A 20,623-nucleotide genomic window follows, 5' to 3' on the forward strand; every position below is an offset into this window, starting at 1 on the left:
TGTCATGATTTGTTGAATGGTAAGCTTTGGTGTTATTTATAAGGGATGCTGTCAGTTTGAAGTAGACAGAGGATTAAGTTACTTATTATCGTCAACGAATACCCAAGTATTCGCGCACAAGAGGGCATTTTTTAAGATTATGTTCTTTAGTTTTTAGCATGCGTTACTCGAGGCATTTTATCTCAAGTATTACAAGCTTGTTTGAATACTCTAACTACCGTTTCAGTGCAACCTTGGCTGTCTTCGAATATGCAAAGTCTTCCTAATTTTGTAGTGCTTCAACTCATCGATATTTAAATTAAATTTTGATAGTCAAAGTGTATTGAGGATTCCCAGGTGAGAAAGGTATGATTATAAAATTTTGAATGTAAATGTTCAAATATTTGTGATACAGGTATTCTATCAGAGTTTTTTTTTAAAATATAAAATTCATAAAACTGAATACTTGATACAGATACAGTAAAAATACATTTTTTATTCATAGTCTACTTAATTACTGTATGTTAATAGTGATGAAGTCACTGAAGATATGGGAGGAAATGTTGAATTTAACAAACTTTACTAAAACAAATAATATTTCCCTCAAAATATAGAATTTGTTCAACTCTTGATATAATAATATTAAGCTATTGAACACTGGATAATTCATTAGTTATAATAAATAACTATTTGCTCTAATAAATGAATAAATACATAGATTAAACAGCATTATTCGTGAATTTGATTCAATGATTTCAATTTTGATATCAGTCTTGCAGAGAATCTCATATTTGTATTTATATATAAACACCAGTAAATTGATAATTTGAAAAACATTAGTCTATAAGGCTTGGTAATATGATTTAGTTTTTTTTTATTTTGGTAAGCAGTACAAGAGCAACTCTCTACTCATTATCGATTATGAAATAATTGAATGCTCATGAGTGAATTTTTGTTTCAGGAAATATACTAGAGCAAGGATCCTGACACAAAATGATTGGGTAAGACAAAATTCTAAATATATAATAATATATATTCAGAGTTAAGAATTTAATACCTGATTCAAATGAGCTTCAATTTGTACCTACGAGTATCTATATATATAAAAGCGAAATGGCACTCACTGACTGACTGACTGACTGACTGACTGACTCACTCACTCACTCACTCACTCGCAGAACTAAAAAACTACCGGACCAAAAACGTTCAAATTTGGTAGGTATATTCAGTTGGCCCTTTAGAGGTGCACTAAGAAATCTTTTGGCAATATTTCAACTCTAAGGGTTGTTTTTAAGGGTATAAAGTTCGTCTTTTAGCATGTATATTCTTCTTCTCCCAATATCTTAATTATAATTGAAATTTCCATATCATATGTTACTATAGAACTATAATCTAGATAGAGTACCTCTTCGAAACAGTTGTTAACTGGCAACTAAATTAATAATTTTGTCAGGTTGGCATTAAGTTGAGTTGACTTTGTTAGGTTGGCACCAAGTTGAGGATTTGAATGCATTTATCGCGGAAAAATTGATTGGGCACTGCTACTTCAATCCTGGGAATATTAAATTACTAGCCGTCAGGCTCGCTTCGCTCGCCATATCCGTTTAGCCAGACGTTTAGTCTGGACCCCCGACTGGATTGTCCTAACATATCATAAAAATGTTCAAAATTTGAATTAAATTCATTCAATGAAAAATGCAGGCGAGCGAAGCGAGCCTGCTGATCTCATTCTTGGACGATCCTGTCGGGGGTCCAGGGGGCGGAGCCCCCTGGCTAGACGGATATGGCGAGCGAAGCGAGCCTGACGGCTAGTATTGATATAAAGTATTGTTGGAAAGAAGCATAAGCTTTGGACTATAGTTGAGAAATATTTCTGCAATACTATGCAGACTGTACTGCAGTTTACTTACACTCATTGACTTTATAGATACAATTTATATAACAGAAAATGAAATGGAAATAGTACCCTTTTTTATAAAACACTTTTTACTTCTTTAAAAACCCAATAAACTTTTTCAAATTGAAAAGCAACATGAATTGATTTAAAAGACTTTATTGGTTTTAAAAGAAGTGAAAGGTTTTTCCGAAAAAGGACACTATTTCCATTTTATTTATATTACTAAAAGTAGCCCTTGTTATTCATAATTTTAATTTATATAATAAGAAAGAAGTGATTAGGAAACCAATATTTCATGTTGATCACTTTTACTTTTTCATTAGATTTTTCAATCCTGGAAAATAAGTCACTCTTCCACCCTATTACAGAAGCATAGACCATGTACAGTTATAGAGGGACTCATCATTCCTAGAGAAATTATTTCATGTTATATTTCCTCATTTATTATTCATTCATTCTTGACTTTTCCATTTGGTTTTTAAATCCTGGAAAATAATTCTCACTCATCTTTCACCCTGTTACAGGAGTATACAATTTTTTTTAATATTATTTGAAATTTCAGTTGCCCTTATTCACCTTTTTAGTTGTAGAGGAACTCATCATTCCAAGGGGAATAATTTAATATTCTATTTTTTCATTATATTATTTCATACTGTTTTTATACTTTCATTGCAGGTCCAAGTCGAAACAGATCTTCGGGCTCTTCCTGTTTGTTTCGTTGGCAACAGCAACCATTTACATGTGGATTCATTACTCTCATTCGAAACCACAGAAGGTACCCTCGGATCCGGCTGACGAAGACCTGAATCCACCCGACGTGGCCGTCCCCCCCGGTCCGTCCGAGACCAAGATGGGGGTCTACCGGCAGGCGGCCATTGTTAGTAACGGCGAGCCTTGCTCCAAGATTGGAACGTGAGTGCGGTCATTCACTCTTTTTCATAGAAATATTTCCAATAGTTATTACACATCTATCTATACTCTTAGGACTCTATGCACTATCTACGTTAAACGCTAAACCACGCTTACTTGTAGATATGGTTGCATTTATCATAATGTGCTTCATACGGGGTTTAAACGAACAGCTGACATTTCTCCGTTCAAACCGATTATCTGCATAGTAAGAGACGCTTGCTCCAAAGTAGGAACGTGACCATTAACTCTTTTCCATAGAAACAGTTCCAATAGTTTGAGTTGATAAAATTTGGGAGAAGAATAGATTCGAGCTAAGACTGTTTCTCTCTTTCAGCTATGACTATTTATGTTATTTTGTAACTATATGATTAACTCTCTTAGTTAGCAACTATATATAATTTGTGAATGTATTGATAAATGGATAATTATTATCAGTTTATTACAAATTCATTTATTCTCCTAGTAGACCACAAGAATTATTTTTTATTGTAGGTGAATTAGTCGTCAAAATTTATATCAATATAGCGATGGAGAAACTCAAGTTATCGCATTATCAAGCATTATAGATGCGCTTGATGAAAGTGCAGAGAGAGAAAATCCTTTTATCGTGTGACTATGTGAGTATGTAGAAGATGAACTTCGGTCACCCCTTGACCAGTATAGAAGTCAAAACTAACTTAATGGGTATTATTATAAAGTAATTCCAACATAGACATATGGTTTTCATTAATTAAATAATACAGTGTGTGGTCCGGTTTCTAGGACACTTTTTGAATCTAATAGACAATTAAATCTATCTACAGGTTTTATATGGTCTGTTATATTTAGTAAGTGTGCTAGAAACCGGGTTCCTATTAGTTTTTAGTTTTCAGCTTTGGTAATCTACTAGTAGGGTCCAACAGACATCGTACCTTTTCCATTGTTCAAGAATATATAGTGAGGTCCACGTTATAATGGCAGTGAAGAAAGATAGGAGAACAACGTTGCCAAACCTCTGTCTTGTCAATGCCATCTATAGACGTTAGATGATACAGGTTTATTGATGTAATATTAACTGTTCATTCTCGTCTAAAATAATGAATTATATTTTTTTAAGCAAGATAGATAGGATAACAACGTTGCCGAACCTCTGTCGTGTCAATGCCTTCTATAGATGGTAGCTGATACAGGTTTATTGATGTAATATATTAACGGTTCAGTCTCGTTTAAAATAATCAATTATATTTTACTAAGCAAGAAATTATATTTTTTCAATAACTTCATAATGAATTTTCATAGTTAAGATGAAATGTTTTGTTAATTAATTATCAATTCTACACAGTTAAAAGACGATCTGCCAACAGATCAAAGCGAGAAAGAGATAGCGCTTTCCGCTTTGTTGAATGATGGACAAGGATAGCAATACCATTGCCAATCAAACACTGCCATTATAATGTGGACCTCACTAAAGCAGTGAACATTGTTCTTAAGATACTTCTTATTCAATAGAAATACGGTATTGGATATTAAATATTTTCCTTAGACAACCTGGTCACACGAGATATTATTATTATAATAAATGAGAATATCTACTCTTTCAGTGACATCCTACTGAAAAATGGCAACGCAGTGGAAGCTGCTATAGCCACACTTCTGTGTGATGGCGTAACGTGTATGCAGAGCATGGGCATAGGAGGAGGTTTCCTCATGACTATCTACAGCAGGGAGAAAAAGCAGGCTGTGGTATTAAATGCCAGGGAAACAGCTCCAAGCGCAGCCACCGAAGGGATGTTTAATGGCAACAGTTATGCATCAAAAATTGGTAATCATTCTCAAATTCTACCTTTTTTCAAACTATCAGTAGCCTATGGTATCTACATGCTTACATTTTCCATCAATTGAGTTCTTTGTAAATGAAGTTGATGAAAGTATTGTTGTGTTTGATATCCATATCAATGTAAAAGTCTAGAAAACTACTTCAATAATCATCTGTTACACCATTATTAAACTCCTCAAATCTCTGTCTGGTAATCTTTAAAGAAGGAGTTCATTAGATATATTATTAATGATTTAGCAATAACCGTACAGTGTCTCAATATTTTAATAAACAAAAATCTGGTGTGGCGAACTCACACAACTTTCCTTGCCGTTATGAAAATTGATCACCTGACGCTAGTGTTCCCGCGCATCTCAAGTCTACTATTCAAAGATTTGAGCCAGCTGGTGACAGGGCAATAACGCTGAAGACACACGAGGTCTGCTATCTCTTCATAGTGAATCATTTAATAGAATCAACTGTTGCCAACAGTTTGCAATAATTGGATAATCACATTTTCTCGAATTTCGAGCTTATTTTTAATTTTAGGTGAAAATTTTACTGAACATTAATTGTTGAGATTCTCATGCTCAATCTTTTCCACACGAATTTTTTTGTTTAGCCTAAATTGTATCTGAAGCCTGATACTTAAGAATCTAAAATCAAACTTTGCATAGATGGGACGGAGCTCCTGAAATTTTTACAGATATGGGACTTGTGGCAGTTGATAGAGCTTATCGATGACTATTCTAGGTATAACTTTGATCAAAATCGTTGGAGCCGTTTTCGAGAAATTCGCGAAAAACCCTGTTTTTGACAACATTTTCGCCATTTTAGCCGCCATCTTGAATCGCATTTGATCGAAATTGTTCGTGGCGGATCCTTATAGTGTAAGGACCTTAAGTTCCAAATTTCAAGTCATTCCGTTAATTGGGAGATGAGATAGATGAGACAGACGCACATACACTCATACACACACATACAGACCAATACCCAAAAACCACTTTTTTGGACTCAGGGGACCTTGAAACGTATAGAAATTTAGAAATTGGGTTACCTTAATTTTTTCGGAAAGCAATACTTTCCTTACCTATGGTAATAGGGCAAGGAGAGTAAAAAGTTCTTGATACAGTTCCAAGTAGGGTTTCAAATATAATTTTTAACTCTTCTCCATCTACTATGAATATTAGGCTACCATTTTTTGTCTATTCGCTTATAGGCTATTTAAGCTGCTTCTCGTCTAATCTATTTCTATTATCTTTGGGATAAATCTTTTCCCTTGAGCAATCTTGTAAATAAATATTATTGAATAAGGTTATTTTAGTCAGCTATAGGAGCTTGATCACTCTCAATATTGAAGTCATTTATTGAGGATAAAGCCTATCAATGCTTATTATTATATAATGATAATTCTATTGCATGAAGCTTAGAGCGAACATAATTTATAATGAAGTATTAATGTATAATGTTCATGTATTCATTTTGATTAGGTTCCACACTTCAATGTCAGTGCGATAGATTTCTAAAAATTCGACTGAGTCATTGTTCGACTGAACCGTTCCATAATTGAATAAAAACACAAATATGTTGTCAAATTCTACACTGTTTTTGGATTTGTTGTTTGTGTAAAATTTGAAACATATTTGTGTTTTTATTCAACGATAGATTTCTGATAATTAAAGCGTTTTAGTTTATTGCAAGGAATCCAGTATACAATAATACATTCTAAAATTCCTATAGCTATAGTGTTTGAGAAAAACCAGTTATGACCTAATAACAAAAAGGAATTATCAATTTTTTCAACTAGTAAACATTGCCACTAGTTTCCTATTCTTTCTGGTCTATTTTGGTCTACTATATTCTATCAGGCCACACTATTTTCAATCACACTAGAGAATTTATCAATTTTTAGGAGCCAGATCAGCGGCAGTACCAGCAGAATTGAAAGGATACCAGGCAGCATTTGAAAAGTTTGGAAGTGGGAACTTGAAATGGGCCGATCTGTTTGAACCAACCATAAAACTGTGCGAGGAAGGATTCAATGTCAGCAGGCATATGGAGAGACATTTGAAGCGATATGAGCCTGACATTAGGCTTAGTGAGTCATTAAGGTAACAAGCAAAACTACTTCATTATTCTTCTCTAATTAAAAATGTTTGTTAATACATTCCTCACTGAAATATGACGTGGTAGTAAACATTATTTATTAATAATTTCAATTCTAATCAATACCCTACGGTACTCATGAAGTAATAATTGACCGAGCGAAGTGAGGTCTAATATTCAAGTCGACGGTTTTGCATTTCTCTTTATGCTCATATGTTTATATTTATGTTTTTATGTTCCGCATTTACAGCGAAACGCAGCAATAGATTTTCATGAAATTTGACAGGTATGTTCCTTTTTGAATTTCGCGTCGACGTATACATAAGGTTTTTTTGAAATTTTGCATTTCAAGGATAATAAAAAAGGAAAAGGAGTCTCCTTTGAACGCCAATATTACCGTAAAAATCAGACTTTAGAATTATTCATCATAAATCAGCTGTCTAGTGGACTATAATACTACCCGTTCAAAAACATTGAACATATTGAAAATGTATCTTTCCATCAACGTTCTAGACAGTTACAGCCAGACCTGATAGCAGCGCTCACACTCACATTCCGGGACGACACGTCACGGTACGATAGGACAGAAAGCTTTATGTTTATTTAGGATTTTTTCTAGACATTTTAAATTGATAAATTATTTATTAATTTTTGAGAAAACATAACAACAGGTCAATGTAACTTACTGAGCGCGAGGTCTACTGTTCAGAGAACTACTAGTTATAAATAGGAATATATCAAAGATACCGACACGACACGACACAGCTATTACTAGTAGTTCTGTGAACAGTAGACCTCACGCAGTATTCTCATCCACAAGTACCTGATTGAAACTATAGACCTTATGGAAATACAGCAATAGGCTTGCTTCTCCACACATCTGTGTAATCACTTGTCAGCTGATTTATGATGAATAATTCTATAGTCTGATTTTCACTCTAATATTGGCGTATGAAGGAGGCTTCTTTTTCCTTTTATATCATCCTTGAAATGCAAAATTTCCAAAAACCTTGTATATACGTCGACGCGCAATTAAAAAAGGAGCATACCTGTCAAATTTCATGAAAATCTATTACCGCGTTTTGCCGTAAATGCGCAACATATTAACATTTAAACATTCAAACATTAAGAGAAATGCCAAACCGTCGACTTGAATCTTAGACCTCACTTCGCTCGGTCAAAAAATATAAATTTTTATTAGACAGTAGTTGAGCCTCTTTCACCCAGGGAAACAATGCTAACAAAATAGCAACTGCTGTAAACCTTTGACTCAGTACCTTATAGATTTTCATAATTATTATACACCCTATCAATTTATACAAGTAAAATAAAAGGTACTCTGTACCTTATACACTTTCATATTATTCACCCTATCAATTTATAAAAGTAAAATAAAAGGTACTACAACATTTTAAATGTGTATCAAACTATTAGAATGGAAATCAAACACTTATACTTCGAAAAAAATGTTTGATGGATAACTGATAACGGTAATTAATTGATGTTATCATTAAATTAATATCTTTATTTTATAGCAAAGTTCTGATGAGGAAAGATGGGACTCTACCAAAGTTGGGAGATTTAGTGAAACGGCCAGCACTGGCTCAAACTTTGAGACTGATAGCGAATTCACCGAGAAGAGCGGAGGAGCTCTACAATGGAAATCTGACAGATGCATTCATTCAAGACATACAGGATAATGGTGGTATCATCACTAAAGAAGATTTACTAAATTACCAGTAAGTTTTATAAACATACTGTAGTTTGGACGTTTTTCATACTTAATACATTATTTTTTCAAATGAAGAATTGTGGAAGAATAACTCAGATAGACTTTATAGACTCAGTTGCACAAAAGCCGGTTAAATTTTAATCGTGATTAATTTCACGAGAGGCTTTTTGATAAGACGGCTCCTCTGATTGGTTCTATAGTGAGGACCACGTTATAATGACAGTATTTGATCAACTTTGGTTTTGCTATCCTTATCTATCATTCGACAAAGCCGGTGGTAATATCCTTTTGTAGGTTCACAACGATGCCAATTATGTTTTTGACGGTGAAGAAATATAATTAATTAATGCAGAGAATCGGCATCGCTATTCTTCTATCTTTATCCACTGCCATTATAACGTGGACCTCAATTTAGTGGAATTAATCACGATTAAAATTTAACAGCAGGCTTTAGTGCAACCGGCACTCAAGTATAATAGTAAAGTATCTTTGTTTTAAATTTTATATTTTATGAAATGAATATTTGGGAAAAAAGTTTAGTGAACCATTATTTACCATAGTCATACATACGGTATACTATTTTTTCTCTATGGTGGCACTTATTTTTATATGGAGGGTGATAGTTACAAATGAACATGGTTGATCCCAGATTATTCCAGGTAGATCGAGAAAAGTCTAGTACGGTAGAAGAATGTTATTCTTTTCTTTGAGTTAGGTAGGTAGGCCTATAATTTGTTTTAAATTCTAGTTACCGTAATGTAATATTTCCATCTTTCATTAGAATATGTTATCAGTTACCATCTTCTCTCTTTAATTTAGTGTACTTTTCATTCAATTTTTCCTTTCCTAGCTTACCTGACTATATTCATAGTACTTTTTCATGAATATTTATTTTCTCTGTAAATTCAAATAATGTGAAATATTTCTTCTATGTTTGGTTTTGAAGCATCTAAATTCAAAAATCCACTTCGTGATAATAAATAAGGACTGAAAATTTTTTGAAGTGAACAACTACAAGACTTGACCTATTTCGGACTATGTGTAACCTTATCTAAATTTGGGAGAGGAATAGCACAAGGTTACCTTATATTTCTCTCCCTATCATTTTGATGATGTAGGTACTTATTGTATGAATCAATAAAGAATGGATTTGAATTAATATTGTTATATTTCAAGTGTGAGGGAATATAATAGCATCTAATTCCTGGGACCTCAAATATTTTGATTCTTGATTTACGGAATTGGACATTTTTCGAGACAGTATACGTATTACACCAGACTAATGAATTCTTTAATTTTGGATAACCCCCTATTAGTAATGAGACAGAAATGGATGTAACACAATGTACCTACACTGAAAATATTACTTGTATATTTTGTACAAAATTATGTGAACCGTGTTCATCCCATTTTGTTTGTCAGGGTAAGATGGGAGGACCCAATAAAAGCCGAGTTCTCAGACGGAAAGACATTATACACAGTCCCTACTCCAGGGTCTGGACCACTGATGGCATTCATGCTTCAAACTTTGGATGGTTTCCTCGACAATGGAGGTTTGGACCACAAAAATGTGCACAGAATAGTGGAGACATTCAAACACGCATACGGACGTCGCAGTGAGCTGGGAGACCCTTACTTCACAAATATCACTCAGGTAGACGATAACAAGAATTATTCACAAAAGAATAACAAATTCTCCTAAATGTTTGTTTTTTTTAACACTGTAGGTCACGATGACCAAAATGTAACACAGTCTTCATCCTATCACTAATATAATCATAATCTATCAACCAGCTCATACAAGATTGGTTTTGAATGATGTTGAGAGTTTGGGACTGAGGGGATGGAGTGGCAAAGTCAATGGTAGAGAATCGTGGAGGTTGATAGTTGCGGAGGCCAAGGCTCACCACGGTTTGTATAGCGCCATTCCAGAAAAGAAAAGAAGTATTTTAAGGCTGTGCAAAGGTTAAAAATAAACTTTCTACTGGTGATATTTTTCAAAGTTTTTCGATTTGTATATAATCAAACTATCAAAATAAAATAGTTTTCTCATAAAAAATGTTTCATTCGATTATTACTTTTTGAGATATGAGCGCATTAAGTTTAAATTTTTGGGACAGAAAATTTCAAATTCGGTAAGAGTTAAATCCATGAGATTTAGAGGATAAATTCTTCACGGTATTGTTGATTGAATAAAACAAAAATCTTTTGAAAATTTCAATTTTTGAGAAAGTTTTCCAATTTACCGAAAATGACCAAAAGTAACTCAACTAGAAGTTATTTTTGAATATTTTTATGGTCTACATTAATGATATTATTCAGGTAAATATGAGTGGTAAAATGATGCTTTTTGCTGATGACACAGCCGTTTACTTTGAGGGAGACAGTTGGGAAAATGTGTACAGAGTAGCTTCAAGTGAGCTAAGACAATTGAAAAGCTGGTTTGATATCAATATACTCAGCATGAATAAAAAAAAACTAAGTGTTTGCCTATTTTCCTGCGTGACAGTCGTGCTCCCCCTACCAACTTGGAATTGAGGGTTCACACGTGCGGGGCTGATTGGGGTAATGCATGTGGCTGTGATTTAATAGAGACTGTCTATGAATATAAATATTTGGGCATTCATATAGATAGTCGATTGACATGGAGCTCTCATGTTAGATACCTTAATAGTAGGCTGAGAAAAATGTGTTCAACCAGCTTAGGGGAATCCTCAATATAAATCATTTGAGAACAGTGTATTATGCGTACATTCAGTCCATTATTTCCTACGGTATTATCCTTTGGGGAAGTGCACCCAAAGCGTTGTTAGATCAAATATCAGTGACTCAGAAAACTATAATAAAAGTTGGCCTTGGTCTATGCAGAAGATTTCCATCCGTACGATTGTTTCAGGTCTTCAACGTTTTCAGAATCAGGCAGCTATTCATTAAATCAGTATTGATGTACATGTTCAAGAATAAAATATATTTCAATTCAGAGTCCAATCATCATTACATGACAAGACATTCCCGCTTTCATCACTCGGGTCTTCAACGAAACACCCGTTCAGCCTGTGATAGGAATATATCATACCTATGCCACACTATTATGAATAACATTCCTCAAGAAATAAGTCAGCCGGGCGCATGTAGTTTCTCAAAATATGAATCAATAATTACAAATTGGATAAAAACGCTGAATGAAGATCAATGTGAACGGCTACTTCAATCTATTTATCAATAGGATATTGGTTACTTCTAATGTTTTTGATATTCTCTTTGTCCCAATCAATATATCTTTTTGCCTAGCGGTTCACCTTGTGATGACCAACGTGTCTGTGGTGTGTGTGTGTGTGTGTGTGTGTGTGTCTGTGGTGTGTGTGTGTGTGTGTGTGTGTGTGTGTGTGCGATTATGAAATTGAAAAAAACTTATTTCTCTTAAGTTCAATCAGGAAAAAAATGTATACTTTAATCACACAGTACTGGACTCATTGACCCACGAACAGGCCAAAAAGGTCTATGTGGGCTCTTATATTTCATTAAATAGAGTGAATCCACTTGGGATAGGTGCAATAAGATAAGTTATACCACAGTAATATATGATAAAACATTGTTGAACTGGATTAAACTAGGAATATTATTATCATAAATATAATATAGATATATATTTAGGGAATAGGATAAGGTATTAATAGTATTATTTGTATTACATATCTCAAGTTGTGTATTTGCTCTGTTGAAATATTATTGTAAATTGTGTAAATTTTGCTGAAATAAATTCAATTCAATTCAATTCAATTCAATTCAATTGAATAACTTTCTCTAAAGTTGATTGTTTTACTTGATCAAAATTACCATGAAGTATTTATCCTCTAAATCTAATTGATTTATCTCTTACAGAATTTGAAATGTTCTGTCCCAAAAATTTAAACTTTAGGCGCTCATATCTCGGAGGGTAATGATCGAAAAAAAATGTTCTTCAAAGAAAACTATTTTATTTTGATAGCTTGATTATATACAAATCGAGAAACTTTGAAAAATATCACCAGTAGAAAGTTTATTTTTAACCTTTGTACAGCCTTAAAATACTTCTCCTTCTTTTTTCTCTCGAATGGCGCTACAGCCCGTGGTGAGCCTTGGCCTCCGCAACTATCAACCTCCACGCATCTCTATCATTGACTATGCCACTCCATCCCCTCAGTCTCAAACTCCTAACATCATTCAACACCTCATCCAGCTGGGTCTCCCTCTCTGTCTCCTATTGTGAAGCCTTTCACAATGTTTGGGATTCTGCTCGCGGTCATCCTCTCCACATAACCCAACCACCTGATTCTTTGAGCCTCTATAGATCGAACTATGGTCTGACCTTTTCTCAAGTCTTCCAATTCCTTGTTGGAACAGATTCACCATTCCAACCCCTGTCGTATTGGGCCATCAATTAGAATAGAATAGATGTTTATTTCATCAAGACAATAGTAAAATACAATAGTTACACTTTTTACCAATTAAAAGACAATATAACTATTACAACTATAACTATTTGTGCCTGTATAACTATTACAAAAACAAAGTTGAAGAGACGACTGGTAACCCTAACCCTAGAAATATAAAGTACCAATAGACAATAATGACAAGAAAATAATTACAATATTCTTAATATAGCAATACTATAATGAAAGTCTCTATAAACAGTAAATTACAAAAAATAGTTACTTCATAGCAATTTTCCGCAGTAGTCTTCTTTCAAAGACATGGAGCTTATTTTATCATTTTCTGTCATTGTCCACGTCTCTGAATTATAGGTCACTACAGGGGCGTACTAATCTGAGGTATGATTTTAATTCGCCGTCTCTGCTAATCAGGCGTCTCCTGAATAAGTTTGCGTTTGCGTAAAATGCTTTATTTTCAGCTTGGATTCTTTCACATGATTATGAAGAATACTTATATGAAGATTAAATACTTATAAAGATACAAAATATTTATGAAGATTAAACTTTTTATGGGATTGAAATTGAAATGAATGATCAAAATTACATAATTGCCAGAAAACCGTACGGTACTAGTGATTATTGTATAAATCAGCGAGAAATAAACGAGGAGACGCATTGGCATAAATGCTAATGAATAATAATTATTAAAAAACGATATTAGGAGGAACCGTGTTCGAATCTCGAGTGGCAGATAATTTTTTAAAAGCTGTCATCGAGTTTCCTCCTGGCTGTTCACAATATTTGCAGTACCAGAAGTTTTTGGGGTGGTATTTTTTGGACAGTATTTGATTTGGATTTTCGTTTATTAAATCCAATTCCAATTGATTGAATTTATAATGTGGTCAACCATCACTTTGTAGTGGAAACTAAATTTCAATTTCCTGTTAATTAAAAACTTCCTTATTTTAGAGCTAGTTTTACTAAATAATAACATGAATTCAATGTTGTTACCGTATAAGCTAAAATTCGATGTTGAACATTTTTACAGCTATTGAATGATCTCAGGTCCCCCGAATACATTCAGCGCATCAGAGAGAGCATACATGATGGCGTAACCTCAAGTAACTACTCATACTATGGAGCTAAGTTCAACCTAACTGAAGACCATGGAACCGCAAACCTGGTGGTGTTAAGCCCTACTGGAGATGCAGTGTCTGTCACTAGCACAGTCAATTTGGTGTGAGTTCATGATATCAAAATAAATTTATAGTTATCAATATTATCACTTTTGAAAATGAGTTTTGCTGAACCTAAAATCATTATAAGATGTTTAGAAATGTATTTCGTATTTCAGGAATTGCAAATAACCACAGATGGAAATTACTGAGATATTGCAATTATTCAAATGCTAATGAATGAATTATATATATTATCAAACAAAAATCCAAATTAAATGCTGTAATTCACCCCGAAGACTTCTGCTACTGCAAATATTGACAACAGGGTAAACAGCTAGATGGAAATTCGATGAGCGCTACTATTCAAAAATCGAATTTCCATCTAGCTGTTTACTCTGTTGTCAATATTTGCAGTACCTAGAAGAAGTCTTCGGGGTGAATTACAGCATTTAATTTCGATTTTCGTTTAGTAATATAATTAATTGCAAATAAATTTAAACAATAAAGTGTATATAAAAATATGTAGGCATTTGTGACATGAGTTTTAATTGGTAGAAACAGCCCAGATTATGGAATGTATTGTATGGATATTCATTTGTATTTAAAACATATTTAGAATTTAGACTAAATGAATCCCGACACATAGACTCTATAGTGGGATGCTACACGATAGTTTAAGGAAATTAATCCAAGTATGTAAAGGACTTTTTTCCATATTGGAAAAGTTTTTTCATGTTTAATATATACCTCTGACATGGGTTAAATGACAGAGAAAAAATAAATAAAATAAAAATATATGCAGCATTTTATCTGCCATACGTTAAGTAAATATAGTTCTACTACTGTACTGCACTATTGATATTAAAATAAAAAAATTTGGTGTGGCGCACTCACACAACTTTCCTTGCCGTTAAGAAAATTTATCACCTGGCGCTAGTGTTCACGCGCATCTCAAGTCTACTATTCAAAGATCCAAGCCAGCTGGTGACAGGACAATAACGCTGGAGACACACGAAGTCTGCTATCTCTTATTAGTGAATGATTCAATAGAATCAACAGTTGCCAACAGTTAGCAATTGTAATAATAAAGTTTTCTCGAATTTCAAGCTTATTTTAAATTTTAGGCGAAAATGTTACTAAACATTTATAGTAGAGATTTTCATGCTCAATCTTTTCCACTTGAAATTTTTTGTTTAAATTGTATCTGAAGCCTGATAATTAAGAATCTGAAATCAAACTTTGCCTAGATGGGGCGGAACTCCTGAAATTTTCACAGATATGGGACTTGTGGCAGTTGATAGAGCTTATAAATGACTTTTTTATGTATGAATTTGATCAAAATCGTTGGAGCCGTTTTCGAGAAAATCGCAAAAACCCTGTTTTTGACAACATTTTCGCCATTTTAGCCGCCATCTTGAATTGCAATGATCGAAATTGTTGGTGTCGGATCCTTATACTGAAAGGACCTTAAGTTCAAAATTTCAAGTCATTCCCTTAATTGGGAGATGAGATATCGTGTACACAGACGCACATAAACTCACACATACAGACCAATACCCAAAAACCACTTTTTTGGACTCAGGGGACCTTGAAACGTATAGAATTTTAGAAACTGGGGTACCTTAATTTTTTTCGGAAAGGAATACTTTCCTTACCTATGGTAATAGGGCAAGGAAAGTAAAAATACAGTGTATAAAAATATGTAGGCATTTGTGACTAATGAGTTTTATATACGCTACATAAATATAGTTCTACTACTGTATTGTACTATTGATATTAAAATAAGAAATCAAAGTAGATACCTTGTATTTAATTATATTTTATTTTTCACATGTTTCAATTATTAATATCATTTTTAACTTAATAATCGAAACATATTGTGAGAAATAAAATAAAGTTGAAAACAGAGTATCGGTACGTAGATTTTTTTACTTTAATGTAAATAATGTAAATAAGTCCACATGTTGGCCCAGTCGCTAGCCTAGTCTGGTCTAGCCTACGATTTGACCAATACCATAGCCACCTCTAATACAAGGCCGCGGCCTAGGCCTTGTATGCCAGCGTTGGCAAACCACCCATCCACACACTGACGCTGACCGACATTGGCTTTCATTGGGCCAACATGTAGATGCGGCATAAGAGTAGCCCTTACCAATAAAGTGAATATCAATTTTTTAAAATAATTGTTTTTCTTCTATAGTGAAGTCCACGTTATAATGGCAGTGTTTGATTAGCAATTGTACTGCTATCCCAGTCTATCATTCGACAAAGCAGATAGCGCTATCTCTTTCTCGCTTTGCTCTGTTGCCAGATGTTTTTTAATAATTTAGAAATATGATTAACAAAATATTCAAATTTGATTATGAAAATTCATAATGAAACCATTGAAAAATATAATTTCTTACTTAATAAAATATAATTGATTGTTTTAACGAGAATGAACAGTATAAAATATCGCCATATCACAATCAATGAAAAATATAATTTTTTGTTTAATAAAATATAATTGATTGTTTTAAACGAGAATGAACAGTATAAATAGCGCCATATCACATCAATAAACCGGTATCAGTTACCGTACCCTCCATAGAAGGCACTGACAAGATAGAGGATCGGCAACGTTGTCTCCTATCTTTCTCCACTGCCTTTCTTAACGTGGACCTCACTATAATTGTCACAACTTTGTTTTGGTTTTTGTGTTTTGGTCAGATAAGTCGAATTGAAAAAGTTGATAAAATGCTTTCAGATTCGGTAGCAAGTTTGTTTCAAGAAGCACAGGCATACTTCTGAACAACGAGATGGACGATTTCTCGGATCCGAACATCACCAACTTCTTCGGCATCCCGCCCTCGCCAGCCAACTACATCCGGCCCGGCAAGCGGCCCATGTCCTCCATGTGTCCGGCTGTCGTCGTCAACCCGGACGGAAGTGTCCGGCTGGTCGTCGGATCCGCCGGAGGCACTAAGATAACCACTTCGACTGCTATGGTCAGCCACAATTCTTTCATAAAGTTGATTCTTATTCATAATACCGTAATACATTCATCATATATTAAGGGTGACATTCCACGTAATACAATAGGGGGCGCTCCCATCGTATACGATCTTAATAAGGGATAAACAATAGGTATGACTTGAAACAGTCAGCATTCATTATGAATTACATCAATGCTGCCGACTTGAAGTGAATATCATAACCCATTGTTTATTATATACCTGATGATTTGGTGGTTCCCTTAATTCATGTTCATCATTACCGAATAAAAACGAGTTGATACTGTCAAAACCACTAATTTATTTTGACAATAATCAAAGATACTAGTTTCGGTTGTTACAACAGAATCAATCTCAATTAAACCACCACACAAGAATATTAATCCTTATTCAATGTTTTGTATGGATGTTATTATGCACTGAAAAGTTCCTCGATTCCCGCCTTATCTCAAAAAACTTGAAGGTACAAGTCTACAACACTGGTCATAAGACCAGTGGTACTATACGGTGCAGAAACCTGGGTACTGACTCAAAGGGACGAAAAATTGTCTGGGAAAGAAAGATACTCCGAAAAATTTATGGACTTATATGTAGTGATGGATAATGGAGGATCCGCACAAACCAAGAGCTGCAAGAGCTATACAACAACCCAGATATTGTAGCTGAAATAAAAGTGACGCGTCTTGGTTGGGGCTTGGGGCATGTGCAACGTATGGATTATTCGAGAACTGCAAAGAAATAGTCCAGTCAAATGGTCGTTTTTCAGGAAATAGCCCCGAAAGAATTTTTCTCGACGGTTTTATATGTATTTTGGGGCGCTGAATTCGAGTCTGAAATTTGCTGCCACGCCAGACGGCGGCTTCACCCCCAAACCCCCCAAAAATTTTTCACTTTTTTAATTTTTCCATTTAATCTCGAAAACTTCGAGTTTTTGGAGGAAAATCATTCTCTACAAAATTAAAGATAATAAAATTTCCAATAAATTGAGTGGTCGCGCAGGATTCTACCATTTCTGGTTCCGGAGCTACGAATTTTCAAAAATGGGTTTTTTAAGGGGTTTTCAAAATATATGCAAACCTACCACTTCTACCCTAAACAACTTGGATATTTTCTAGTATAGATAATAAACCACACATCACGTGAAAGAACAATTAATTCTGAACAGGATTCCTTAGGAATTTTCGAATTTAGTAGTGGGGGAGGGGGAATACACCCAAAAATATAAAATCCTGTCCTGCAGCCAAAATACAAATAGGTGTTTTCCTTAAAAACAACACCAAAACCAGCTCTGTACCTTGTTTAATAAGATTTATATGAATTTTCAAAGTTGTAAAGTCCCTTTTGAATCAGCCGGTATAATTTGATATAAATTATAGAACAAAGTATATAGTCACCATGGTTTTTATTTCATCAAAATGTGTACTGAGTATTGTCCTTTTTGACAGGTTGCAATGCTGAACTTGTGGTTCAATAAAACTATCAAGGAAGCAATAGACGAGCCACGGATTCACCATCAGCTATTTCCAATGCAAGTTTCCTATGAATTTGGAACAACCAAGGTGAATATTGAACTCTTTAAAAACCCCATCACCTATACAATTAAATAGATGAAATTACTGATAAAATTATCTATTTGCTTATTCATCAATTATAAGAACACTCATATCATACAATGATTGGGAATGAAAAATCAGGTTTATAGCCCTGATTATTTCATTCCTTATAGCCTATTTCTTGATGAGGAGGAGAAGAAGAAGGAAATAAATATTCTACTATATTACACAGTTTTACAATAAGAATAATTTTTCAATCATAAAAGAATTATATAAGCTGTGCTTATAAATTTAAGATTGTTTTTTGGTGCTTCAAAATATGAATATTTACTATTTTAGTTGACCGAGCGAAGTGAGGTCTAAGATTCAAGTCGACGGTTTGGCATTTCTCTTAATGTTTAAATGTTTATATGTTGCGCATTTACGGCGAAACGCGTCAATAGATTTTCATGAAATTTGACAGGTATGTTCCTTTTTTAATTGCGCGTCGACGTATATACAAGGTTTTTGCAAATTTCGCATTTCAAGGATAATATAAAAGGAAAAAGGAGCCTCCTTCATACGCCAATATTAGAGTGAAAATCAAACTATAGAATTATTCATCATAAATCAGCTGACAAATGATTACAGTACACAGATGTGTGGAGAAGCCAGTCTATTGCTGTATTTTCATAAGGTCTATAGTTTCAATCAGGTACTTGTGGATGAGAATACTGCGTGAGGTCTACTGTTCACAGAACTACTAGTGATAAAAATATGAAATATTTGTCCTATGTTTGATCATGAAACATCTACAAATAATTAAGGACTGAAAACTTCATGGAGTGAACAACTACAAGACTTAAACTATTTTGGACTATGTGTAACCTTACATAAATTAGGGAGAGGAATAGCACAAGGTTACATTAATTTTCTCTCCTCAACATTTTGATCATGTACTTATTGTATGAACCAATAAAGAATTTAAAAGATTGATTTGAATATTTTGATAGCATTTTTCAAATCATTGATTTGAATGAAAGGGGCTACAAGGCATATTTGAAAATATACATTCAAGAGGTCAGTATTCAGAGCTTCTATAATGAATTATCACGAATTTTGAAGAAAATAAAATGTTTTTTCTGTTTACAGGACATAGTAAAAGGTTTGCGAAAAATCGGACATAAAACAGCAAGAGAACCACGGGGATCAGGTGTAACTGGTATTGCAGTTACAGAGGGAAAGATCTATGCTAATTGCGATAAATCAAAATATGGCAATCACCATGGATTTTGATATAGACTTTCGTCACCCGTCAATTCAATTTCTTTGGTTGGGTACCATGGATTTAAAGTTGTATCCATTAAAAATGGCTGTGATATATTATTTATCCACAATAAATCAGTTTTATTTCTCGTTATTTATTTATTACAGCCTACAGCACCAAATTTATTTCAAATGGATAATGTTTCAGGAAAAGGCATTGTTTTATCGAAGTGTGTTTTCAATCACTTGAATAATTTATTGTGTTGAAACGACTCTACGATTCTAGCCGCTCGATGACTGTATAGTATATTACTGTTAAGTCTATGTATTTATCGATTTAGAATCTATAGCAAATAATAGCACCCGCGCGGCTAGAATCGTAGAGACATTGCTAAGGAATTGCTTCTTTAGTTGAAGTCTATAGTTTAGTCTTCAGCCTCTAGTTTAATTTCTAGTTTCAATACTAGACAAATCCTACCCCTATTCTAAAATAAGGAAGGCAGTCAAGTAAGATTCAAATAAGCTGGCAGCAATCAGGCTCAAATTTAGTAATTCGGCCTTCTTTTCCCGACAACTCCTCACTTCTTTCACTAATAATTTACATGATTCATACGATATGTGACTTCCTAAATATTTCAATTGTTATTAGAAGATAAGCTGGTTCAGATAGAAGATAAGCTGTTACCTTCATTTGTTATGTATATTTTCAAGAGATTGAATACTATAGAGGCTAATTATTGTTGCTTCCAGTTTGTGAATTGGATAAAATTTAACATTGAAGTTAATCAATCGTATGATGGTGACGGGTTTTACAAGAATAC

The 20,623-nt window shown here is 33.9% G+C and overlaps 1 protein-coding gene across 2 annotated transcripts; it reads left to right on the forward strand.

Annotated features, from left to right (window-relative positions):
• The first annotated feature begins 153 nt into the window (after positions 1–153).
• On the forward strand, positions 154–19,956 carry LOC111048961 (glutathione hydrolase 1 proenzyme). Of its 2 annotated transcripts, none has more exons than XM_039436396.1 (11): positions 154–345; positions 941–980; positions 2,552–2,788; positions 4,369–4,589; positions 6,496–6,694; positions 8,225–8,428; positions 9,844–10,075; positions 13,882–14,072; positions 16,758–16,998; positions 18,450–18,563; positions 19,689–19,956. In XM_039436396.1, the coding sequence occupies exons 2-11, from the start codon at positions 973–975 to the stop codon at positions 19,830–19,832; spliced, it is 1,791 nt and encodes a 596-aa protein (XP_039292330.1). In that variant the 5' UTR covers positions 154–345; positions 941–972; the 3' UTR covers positions 19,833–19,956. The 2 variants fall into 2 exon arrangements, with proteins under 2 accessions (XP_039292330.1, XP_039292331.1); XM_039436397.1 differs by having other exon boundaries at positions 169–336.
• Positions 19,957–20,623: the final 667 nt, after the last annotated feature.

This window comes from Nilaparvata lugens, chromosome 10 (assembly GCF_014356525.2).
Source record: "Nilaparvata lugens isolate BPH chromosome 10, ASM1435652v1, whole genome shotgun sequence".
NCBI classification, from domain to species: domain Eukaryota; kingdom Metazoa; phylum Arthropoda; class Insecta; order Hemiptera; family Delphacidae; genus Nilaparvata; species Nilaparvata lugens.

Coding starts and splice junctions, on each gene's coding strand:
- LOC111048961 (XM_039436396.1), top strand. Junction 8,429..9,843: donor GAAGATTTACTAAATTACCA/GTAAGTTTTATA, acceptor TTTGTTTGTCAG/GGTAAGATGGGAGGACCCAA. Junction 18,564..19,688: donor ATGAATTTGGAACAACCAAG/GTGAATATTGAA, acceptor TTCTGTTTACAG/GACATAGTAAAAGGTTTGCG.